This window comes from Phlebotomus papatasi, chromosome 1 (genome assembly GCF_024763615.1).
Source record: "Phlebotomus papatasi isolate M1 chromosome 1, Ppap_2.1, whole genome shotgun sequence".
Lineage (NCBI taxonomy): Eukaryota > Metazoa > Arthropoda > Insecta > Diptera > Psychodidae > Phlebotomus > Phlebotomus papatasi.
The window spans coordinates 50,824,620-50,835,975 of NC_077222.1; the positions used below are offsets into that span (position 1 = coordinate 50,824,620).

The 11,356-nt window shown below is 37.1% G+C and overlaps 1 protein-coding gene across 2 annotated transcripts; it reads left to right on the forward strand.

The window, feature by feature from the left end:
• Nucleotides 1-2,499: 2,499 nt before the first annotated feature.
• Nucleotides 2,500-10,606, forward strand: LOC129805675 (glycogen [starch] synthase). Of its 2 annotated transcripts, XM_055853743.1 has the most exons (5): nt 2,500-2,755; nt 6,151-7,412; nt 9,399-9,484; nt 9,544-9,650; nt 9,711-10,606. In XM_055853743.1, the coding sequence occupies exons 2-5, from the start codon at nt 6,151-6,153 to the stop codon at nt 10,344-10,346; spliced, it is 2,091 nt and encodes a 696-aa protein (XP_055709718.1). In that variant the 5' UTR covers nt 2,500-2,755; the 3' UTR covers nt 10,347-10,606. The 2 variants fall into 2 exon arrangements, with proteins under 2 accessions (XP_055709718.1, XP_055709707.1); XM_055853732.1 differs by lacking the exon at nt 2,500-2,755 and having other exon boundaries at nt 6,139-7,412.
• The last annotated feature ends 750 nt before the right edge of the window (nt 10,607-11,356 follow it).

Sequence of the window (11,356 nt, forward strand, 5' to 3'; positions counted from 1 at the left end):
CACTGCACTTGATTCCACAGGGCATGGAACTGACAAGACAACCCCTTTCCCTATAAGAAAAGTAAATCATGGATGTTCCGAACTCTTCTTGCGGAAAGACCTAAGTTCCTCTATGGAACGTTGTGCCATTATTATTATTTATTATTTATATAAAATGCTGTAAAGCCACGAACTTATCAGATCATCATGTGGGTTCCAGTAGAGTGAATTAATTTAATAACGCAAATAACTCTGTTTTGAGTTAGTTTACTCTTCACACTATTATGTCATGCGATTAGTGACTAATATTAAATCTATAGGGGAAATAGGTTACCCTGGAATTATTTAGGAAGGTCCAGGAGAAGAAACTTAGGAGAAAAAAGTTTTATTTTAAAGGTGCCACAATTCAAAGGTGCCCCACATTTTCTACTCTTGTAGCTTTAAAGAACATAAAATTATTTCTCTCTTGATGTATACTGGTGAATTAGATTAGTGAGGTTACAGTTTTTGGCATTCTTAGATCTTGGAACATCACCATGTAGTAGAACTGTTGAGCCTATAGTACTTGGAGAGAGAAAAACCGTCCTAACGAAAACTCTTTTAAAACAACGGCATCAATCACTGTATAACGGCTAACTTCAGAGGCATTGTACCGCAAGACTCCGCTGTTAGATAGAGCGGTGAGCACCCAATGGATTATCCCGAAGGCAAATACGAATCGGCTCTTCTGTCGGACTTCAACTCTGAAAATGTGAGGACACTTGATTCACCGCTCTGGAATGGTGCCATGGGGCGCTCCTTTTCCAAGAGGCTAGCGAGGAAAGCTGCTCCAACATGTTTGGAGGCTTTGTAGCATTCGTCCTAAAACCTGTTCAGTTTTTATTATTTTTCCCTTTCAGATATAAGTTTTTGGAAGTTAGAAGTTTCAGTTTTTCGGCTGTCAAGGGAGTGAAGTTTAAGAAGTCGTTAGAAGCTACTAAATTCTTAATTTTCAGAAAGACAAAAGAATTCTCGATATGGACTTAAAGTCCACAATCTTGAATACTTTCTGCATTACATTTTTGTTGCTTTAGGGACAATCCATTTGAAAAACCTTGGGGCGAAAGTACCTTTAAATCATTCATCAAAGCGGATATTCATTAATACTTACTAGATATTCCAGTTATATGTTAAAAAGGCTATAGAGTGTAAGCCCCAGACTTGCCGACTGCCAAACCCGGCGGGCATTTGACCATTTGACATCCTTTGATGTCACCTTATCATCCATGGAGATGGCCTACCCCTGTGTGTTATGATGGGACAACATCATGGCATGACCACTTTCCTCCCTCTTGCACGCATACGCGATTAGGGTTTGACACCCCTGGACTTTAGCGACGATCGCTAATAGAGAGAGCGTATTAATTAAGAGACGGACGAGAGAGAGAGTTAGTTAGTGACTAGACTCGGACAAGGAAGGACGTGCGCGCGTGCAGACCAGAGGGAGGATCTGGTTGAAAGAGGGGAACGGGTGGTAGGTTTAAATCTCGTCCCTGACCCCCTTTCTAAGAGATCAAAGATTCTATTAATTCCTTTTGGTACGCGGGTGAAATTCTGACTGAAGAAAGTTTACAAGAGAGAGAGAGCACGTTCCTTAACCATATGAGGTCAAGTTTGGGCTCAGTTTTGTAATTTTTGACAAAACTGTACTGGTTCCAAACGGTTATGAATCGGTAACTAATCGACTATGAACCAATAACCGATAATCACATTTTATCAGAAATACAAATTGTATTACTATTTGGCTATTTAGGGAAATTCCTTTAGCAACTTTTCAGTGATTTATTAATCAATTGAAATCGGTTGTTAACCGGTAAAAAGTAAAACATTCGAAAATACGTATTTGAGGTATAGCATCTCGTCTAAAAGTCATGAGTACGAGCATTTCACTAACCATGGGACGATTTTCCCAACCTTTTTGAGCGTAGGGTTCAATCTTACTCCTGCACGAAATGTAAGTGCTTAACAACGAGAAGTCTGCGAAGTCTATTACAATCAACGTTTGTGGTTGATGTCCTTGCTAAAACTTCAATGCTTTTGTCTCATTTGTTCTCCCTCTCTCTAGTTCGTAGTATTTGATGAATTTGAAGAGTATTTGCTGTCTCAGGAATTTCATTCAAGCTTTCACTGATCTCTCTTTCTCTCTCTCGGTTTAATTTAAAAGGCTCTCTTGACCTTTTAAAGCAGTTCAATTGAGAGAAAAGCCTGGTGAGAGATACTTTCTCAAGACTCTACCCCTTATCGCGCCATTCGCGTTCAACTCGCGTCTTATCACGTGTACTGAAAACCTCTGATAACACCGCTCGGGAGAGAGTCTGAGGCATAAGAGTGCCAGACAGAGAATGGTGTGTCTATATTTAAAAAGTGATTTTGTGTCTGTTTTATTTTTTTATTTCGAATCTTGCCAAGAGAGTGAGAAGAAAGCCAAGAGAGAGAATCATGTCAAGAGCACCGAAACTGGTTTTTCTTGCCGAAGTTGCGCCTTCTCCCCAATCGCTTTGTCAGTTCCTCAACGAGACATTTGCCGTGTGGCAGCTTTTCCCCGCCATTCAGTTGCCGTGTCCCCCCAAAGGAGACCATCTCCCGGTGGGAAAATCCCGCAAAAAAGTGTGCGTGACGACCTGTTTTCCCGCCTCTGCTGTCCATTTTCCCAGCACGTGCTCAGTGCCGGTAAAACGCGCCCCAGAAACAACATCGAGACTCTCTGCTTGCGGTGGAATTTCTTACGGGATTTAAGGTTAGACAGTGACCTCTATTTGACTTTAGCGTCTCGAGCGTGAAAAACACCAAAAGATGCTATCCAATTTTCACATCGTACGGCGCCCCTTGTTCATATTTCCAACAAAACAAATCATTAGCCACAAAAACAACAACAACATTGATAAGCCATCTTAATCAATTGCTTATTGCAAATTAATAGTTTTTCATCACTGGGAGTTTCTTACGCGCATTCCTACACAAGTTGATAAAGCGAACAAATATTTGTGAAGATTTATAGATGGTAAAAGCGTCAGGAAGTGAACTTGTAGTTTTTTCTTCACTTAATTAATTTTTTGAATGAACATTTGAAGTGGATCAGTTGTTGCGTGTTGAACTTTATTCTACAATTTGTTGATATTTAACTATTTTGGCATCAAAATTGTGTTTATTTCCCTCTCATATCATCTGGGATTAGTGGAAAACTCACTGAGAAGCTCCTTATGTAAATAATTATATAAAGCATAGATGCCAAAATAATTTATATGGGATCTAAATATATAATTTGTACATGAGAATACGTAATAAACATAAGCAATTACGTATAATTTGACAGTGAGTCTACAAGTTCAATGAGGTTTAAAATTGCACGCAGAAAAAGTGTTACAATCTTTATTTAATTATTTAATTTATTAAAATAGTTTTGGTCTGTAAATATTAAATTGTGTTTAGTAAAAAGCCTATTTATACACAAAAATATGTTCAATTAGCTCTATAATTTTCTTAAGATTATGATAATTTCTAGCCTTTGGGTACTTTAATGATATTTGTGAAGTTCTAAATGGAATTAAAATGATTTAACCATTAATATTACCAAATATTACAGACATTTTGTTGGCTTTAAAATTTACAAATTTATATTTACGGTGCTATCACACTAGGATTTTTAACAATTTGAATTTAAATTCAATTGAGCCAATTGAACATTATAAGATTTCTAGAATTTACTTGAAAATTCTCACAGCCAGGACACATTTTGCAAGAAATTTGCTCAATTTTAAATATTGCCGCGAGATTTTTAAACGTGAATGACTCCGGAAAATGTGTGATAGTACTTAAAATGTCTTATAAGTCTCACTTATCTGTTATGAAGAAGGATCTCCAAAGCCAGAAGAAAGAGTTATGGACAGAGGGACTCACGAAGCTACTCTCATACAGTTTTGTGGAAAATCTGTATGAAATCCTCCCAACTAAGATTTCTTGACACAACAATTTCCTTTAAATGGCTTTGGAGGACTTTACAGAATTACTCCCGAAGCTTCTCTTCCTCTAAGTTTATCACTGAATCACTGTATTTGTTATACTATTTGGCTACAAAATTATTAATTGTAAGTGAAATAATTTATTAGGAACAATTTGATTTGAAAGACTACTTGTTTAACTGCAATAAAATTGAAATTAATGAGCAATTTTAACATTTTATTTTGCTGAATTAAAATATAATTGAGCAACCACATTTATGCTATTTTAGCATGTTTAAACATGTTTTGGTGGGCCAAGTATAAGTATCAATAAATAAGCGAAAATCTATCAATTCAAATGATATTTAAATGCAAAATAACGCATAGGAACAATTCATCTTAAAATTAAATTGAAATTAGAAATTGAAAAATCCTAGTGTGATGGCATGGTTAAAGCGCGATTTTGTTTTTTTGATAAACTCTTTACTTCGAAGGTGCCAAACTTGCGCGTTTAAACTTTCTTAATTAAACTTTCTGGAAGCACCTATCGTTAATGTTTTTTTTTCGTTTGAAGATAAAACTTTTGCTTAATTGATATTTTTATGAAACTTGTTCTCAATCTGTATGGGCGGTATATGCGATTTCGCATAATGCATTAAAATTAAATTTATCTATATTGTCGTCGCGTCGGTTGGATCAGCTATTGTGTTAACTAATATTGCTTGTAGTTCTTTTATAATAATTGCAATCGCTTCTTGTCCTAACGGCTAAGATCAAATCAAAGTGTAGTATCTGTTCTTATTAGTTAACACCTATAATTTACCAATAATTACACAATAGTCATTATTTGAAATTCGCAAGACAATTCCCTTCATGAAAATGGGACAGAAAAAAGCATTCGTGTGAAGGGGTCAGTCTCGGAAAAGCCGTTAGAGGGAGATCATCGAGCTCCGTGGCATGGGTTTTGAAGAGTGGGTAATAAATAGTTCCGAGACCGAGACCTAGGACATCATGCTTTGTATTTACTTCTTGCAAACACCACGCTGAATTGCGTTATTGATCAATTTGACGGCGCCAATGCATTACCCAGCAGAAAGCACCAAAAAATTCGAACTGATTTCAATTCAGATGAAAACATAGAAAACTGTTGAAAAATCAGCAACCAAACTGTTGGAAAATCAGCAACAAAATTGTTGGAAAATCAGCAACAAAACTGTTGGAAAATCAATAACAAATTTGTTGGAAAATCTGCAACAAAATTGTTGGAAAATCTGCAACAAAACTTTTTCAAAAAGAGCAACAAAAGTGATGGTCTTTCCCTTGCAACAAAAGTGTTGCTGAATTTCCAACTTTTTTTTTTTTAGAGTGAAAGACATTATAGCGAGGCAGTGCCACTTCCAAATATTTGGTTTGCACTTTGTGTTCGAGAACTATTGACTGGTCGGCATATTTTTGCTGATTGACCGACTCAGAGAAAATATGCTAAAAATGCTGTTTTTTCAGCGAACTGTGCTCGCTGGGCTTTTTAATTTTAATTTTTTATTTTTTATTTTAATTTAATTTTGAATTTACTTTGTTTAAGTTTATATCGAATTTTATAAAAATAAAAAAAACATTTTGTAGTTACCAGTTTTAAAAAATCGAGACTTCATTTTATTGTAATTTATTAAGTCTTGATTTTTTGAGGACCAGTAACTACAAAATGTTTTTTTCAGATTTTCATCAAATTCAACATAAACTTCATTAAATTAAATATTTTAGGATATTTTTGCTGAGTCAATAATCAAAAATATGTTGACCAGTCAGCAGTTGTCGAACAGAAAGTGCTAACCATATTATAATACTTATATTTGTATTGCAAATATTAATTATACATTTATTTTTAAATGAGTATTACGATACTAGCTTTTCTGGTAAAATTTTGAAGCCTAACTTGTGCACGAATTATCTTCAGTTCGAAGTCTCAATATATAGGCATAGTTTGCACAGAGTGAACCTTCAAACGATGCGAATTTTCTCTTTGCAAAGAGCTGACCTACCATTTTCTTTCTCGTTTCATGAGCTTAATAATGATCTATCTTATGGCTAAGAAATGACGAACTAGCTCTTTGCAAACAAAGGGAAAATTTACGTTATTTGAAGGTTCACTCTGTGCGAACCATGCCAACATTCCCCTGTTTATATGTCTTTTCAGATGATGCGCCGATTCTCACGAGTCGAATCCGCCGGGGATCTTCTAGGTTACCTGGATCGTGGTCATTCCGCCAACAGGGAGAACCGCTGGACCTTTGAAATTGCCTGGGAGGCTGCTAATAAAGTGGGCGGTATCTACACTGTGATCCGTTCCAAGGCATATGTGTCCACTGAGGAGCTGGGCGATCAGTACTGCCTCTTGGGTCCGTACAAAGAGGCCTGCGCTCGAACGGAAGTTGAAGAATACGAGTTTCCACGAGGCAATCCTTACGAGGGTGCTGTAAATGCTGTAAGAGCTATGGGCTTCAAGGTTCACACAGGACGTTGGCTCGTGGATGGGGCTCCCCAGATCATTCTGTTTGAGATTGGGAGTGCTGCATGGCGGATGGACGAGTTTAAGGGTGAACTGTGGAATACGACGGCAATAGGAGTACCTCACTTGGACATTGAGACGAATGATGCTATCATCCTCGGCTATATGGTGGCCACCTTCCTCAGAGAATTTAGGGATAGTGTGGACAAATATTCGCGTGAGAATGATCTTGGTCCAGCTCGTATCGTAAGTCACTTCCATGAGTGGCAAGCTGGAGTGGGTCTAATTGCGCTAAGAACCCGTAAAGTCGATATTGCCACGGTATTTACCACCCATGCCACTCTTCTTGGCCGTTACTTGTGTGCTGGAAACACGGATTTCTACAACAATCTCGCTACGTTTTCAGTGGATGAGGAAGCTGGCAAGAGGCAAATCTACCACAGGTACTGCCTCGAACGTGCTGCCACTCACCTGAGTCATATCTTCACAACTGTGTCCGAAATCACGGGCTACGAAGCGGAACATCTACTTAAGCGAAAACCGGATATCATTACGCCCAATGGGCTCAATGTGAAGAAGTTCTCAGCTATCCACGAGTTCCAGAACCTACATGCCATGGCTAAGGAAAAAATCCACGATTTTGTCCGTGGTCACTTCTACGGCCACTTTGACTTCAACTTAGACAAAACTCTTTACTTCTTCATTGCCGGAAGATATGAGTTCTCCAACAAAGGAGCAGATATCTTCATAGAGGCCCTAGCAAGGCTTAACCACTATTTAAAGAATCAGGCACCTGACGTTACGGTTGTGGCTTTTCTGATCTTTCCAGCTAAAACGAACAACTTCAACGTGGAGAGTTTGCGAGGTCATGCAGTAACGAAGTCTTTGAGGGACACTCTCCAGACCATTCAGCAACAGATCGGGAAGAGGATGTATGAGACTTGCTTAGCGTAAGTGCAAATGATTATTTACTGATCTTGGAATGCTTAAAGTTGTGCAAGTTTAATTGCTTGATTACGATGATCCTAAATTGTTTTATACGATTTTAGCATAAGTAGCGATGATCAGAAGAGTTGTAGAAATCTTATCTTTTTACATGAATTTAAAAAAAAATAGGGATATCATGTACCTCATGAATGCTAAAGGACCGAGATTTGCTCAAGACAACTTTCACTATGCCCCTCTGGGTCTTCCACAGGCCGGATTTGAAAGTGTGTCGGCTTGGATACGAAGTTTTACATTTAAACTTATACTTCGGGAGGGTAACGCATATGCTCTTGTCTATAAAGCAATCCGTGCGTGTTTTATTTTATAAGTTTCTTTATCATTTTTAAAGTCATCTGTTTGCCAGATGGATTTATTATAAGTGTAGGGTTCTCCGCTACCACACAAACGTTATAAGCTAGAGATTATACGCTATCCTTCATTAAGGAGCGTGTCCTTGACGTTCAATGCTTTCTGCGCTTCCTGTTAACAATTAGGTTCCATGTGTATTACTCATGGAAAATTCTACACATTAAGTTCATATTTTTTCTGAAGAGAATTACATAAATTTGCTCCTTGACTCTTCTAGAATGTTACTGTTTAGTGAAAATTCTTTAGATATAATTTGAAAACTTATTAAATACAAGAAAAATACGCGAATGTAAAATGCTTCTATTGGAGACCAATTAATCCAAATGGAGACAAAGGAAATTTTCTAATTGGAGACAAACAGGGTAAGTGAAACCGCGACAAAAGGCTTCCAAAACCTTGTTGAGTTGCTCTTGAGTGCAGGATTTGTTTTTATTCCTGGTCTTTTCTCATTTCTCATCTAAAACAATAAGAAAATCTCTTTAAAAAAAACATATTTCCGGGGTTTCCTATTGAAGCATTTGCAGACACTTTAGAAAAACCCCTTTTGTTTACGAAATAGGTAATTATTTCATTTGGAAACTTCACGTATCGTTAACAATAAAGATAAGCACTTAATTTAACTAAAATTAGCCAGAAATATGACATAAATCTTAAACAAAGCGAATAAACAACAGTCACCTCATTGTGTTTTTCATTGGAAAACATGGTCGATCGATGAAAAATTCGATGGTGAAAAGGTACACTTTTAATTTTTCTGAGAAATTAACAAATTAAAATTTGTGAATATGAATGGATTTTCGCTTTCTTTGGATAAAAATTAACTAAATAATGAAACTGAGGAATAGAAAATATATAAACATACCCAAGCAGCAATTTTTTCTTAAAATGGTCTTGTAGAATTCCCTAAGTGAGGCACTATAGAACTAAAAATCTTTTTATTTACTTATAACGCTCTTGCTTCCATTACTGAGATTACTATAAGTAAAGTGGCGCACTCTTAAGGATCTTAAGAGCTGTTATAGGAATTTCCATAGAAAATTTTCACTTTAAGTTTTTTTAAAGTCCACTAAAAGACTTGTCTAATACTTGGTTCTATAAGGCAGCTATTTTGCTTCTTGGGTAGTAATTTAGTACTGTATTTATCATGAAAACAGTGACGTTTCCATTTTGAGTAGTGAAAAACTTCCATTTGAAGCAGGTTTTGAATTAGCTTAATTTACCCTATATGGATGAAAATGTTTAGAATGATTTCACAAGACACAGAAAATTTCCCTTTGCCTCCAGCAAGCACGAATGCAATCGTGAGGGTAGCTGACACTTTGAAGATTGCGAGATTTTGGCTTTCGGGATTTTGGCCTATTCGGGATTTTGGCTTTCGAGATTTTGACCGGGACCTCTTAGAAATATCAAGAAAATAACCGTATCGCCGTATCTCTGTTTTACCCGTAGATCTGTGTATTTAGGTCATGAACCGAAACAAGACTTACCGGTTTTACTTAGATTCAAAGAAAATTAGATTGAAAAGAATCTGAAGCAAAAATGGTCTAATAGAGAAGTTTGTTTAATTTCTCTAATTACAGAGGACGTCTCCCTGATGCATCGGACATTCTCACCAAGGAAGACATGGTCAAAATCAAGCGGTGTCTCTATGCACTTCAACGTGACGGTAAGTATAGTTATTAACTTTATGAGGTATCGGCTGACTAATGTTTGATTGACATCTAGGTCTTCCTCCGATAACGACTCACAATGTTGTCGATGATTGGAATGATGCCGTACTCAATAGTATCAGGCGGTGCAATCTCTTCAACACAACATCGGAGAGAGTGAAAGTAAGGGATTGAAACAAGGTCATTCTCATCGCTTTGGCTTAAATCTCAATTCTATTTAAGGTCGTCTTTCACCCTGAATTTCTCAATTCGACCAATCCACTCTTTGGACTCGATTATGAGGACTTTGTTCGTGGTTGTCACTTGGGGGTATTTCCATCCTACTATGAACCTTGGGGCTACACTCCAGCCGAGTGCACGGTGATGGGTATACCCAGTGTTACGACTAATCTCTCCGGCTTTGGCTGCTTCATGCAGGAGCACATTGCCGATCCGAAATCTTATGGCATCTACATCGTAGATAGACGATTTATCAGCCTTGAGGGCAGTGTGCAGCAATTGGCTAGTTTTATGCTGGACTTTTGCAAACTGAACCGTCGTCAGAGGATCATTCAGCGGAACCGGACAGAACGCTTAAGTGAACTGCTAGACTGGAGAAATTTAGGCATCTACTATCGCCAGGCAAGGGTGAAAGCTCTGCAAACTGTCTATCCCGACTATGTTGATGAGGGACCTGAGTACCTAGAACACCGTGCCAATTTCAACTATCCCAGACCCCTAAGTGCTCCACCCAGTCCAAGTTCATCTCGAAGATCAACCCCAGCACCCTCAACTCATGGCTCGGGCGATGAGGATGAGGATTCCGTAGATGAAGAATTGGAGCTCCAAGAGCTGGGCATTAGTAAGAATGGTGATTAGGAATCTGACTTATTTCCAGTGGATCACATCCCAAGAGTGAAATTTTAATTGAGACAAAACTTTGTGATTAGGAGCATATTTTAGCACGATACCTTGTACAACTTGTGTATTCGCAAAACTTCCCTTGTTGCCACTTTACTCAGTAAGTTCGTCATGCCATGTACTACCGATATTTCCCTTATTACTAAGTCTTACAGATAAATCGTGTAATCTAATCAACTGTAAGGTTTTTCCTTTTGCAGTAAAAAAAACTATTTTTAGTTGTTTTGTATTTATGTTCCAGAAATGAAGGAAATATACAAACAACGGCTTATAATATTTGAAAAAAAGTGTTTTATTTTATTTGTTAAATCATCCTTTTGATCTTTAGATTGGTTTAGAATTTGAAGAATTCGGCCCCCAAGAGCAAGAGGCAGTTGGTTTACTTTAGATATGTAAGTGAGGTAAGTATTTGGCATATCTGCCATTTATAGCAATTATTTGATTATCAACATCCATACTGATAACAAAATGGACACAATGTATTAATTGATATTTGCTTTAGCGAAATATGTTTATTTGCTCTACTACTATGTAGCATATCACTTCACGCTTGATTTCTTATTTTACATAACAATTATCGATTGGCCCTGAATGCTATCTTATACAAAACCCGTCTATTACATTCTGGAATTCTAAAGGAACACTTAGGTAACAGGAAGTTGACGGCAAAATAGACCTTGCTTTATTTTTTCCGTAATTTTCTTACTGAAGAATTCATCAGAAAAAAATCAAGGAAGATGTAAATACTTTTCTGTGCACTTCCTGATACTAAAATGTGTTCTTAAAAAAAGACACATACTATTATTGCTAGAACTCTACAGAGAGGGCAATATAAATTGGGAATCTTTCTAAAATTTTCTCTATATGATCACTTTTAGTGCAAACCGTGGCTCTGAGTCGGACAATGAACATATATAGCACTTTACCCGAAGTGATAATACAGAATCACTAATTTCACTAAAAATTGT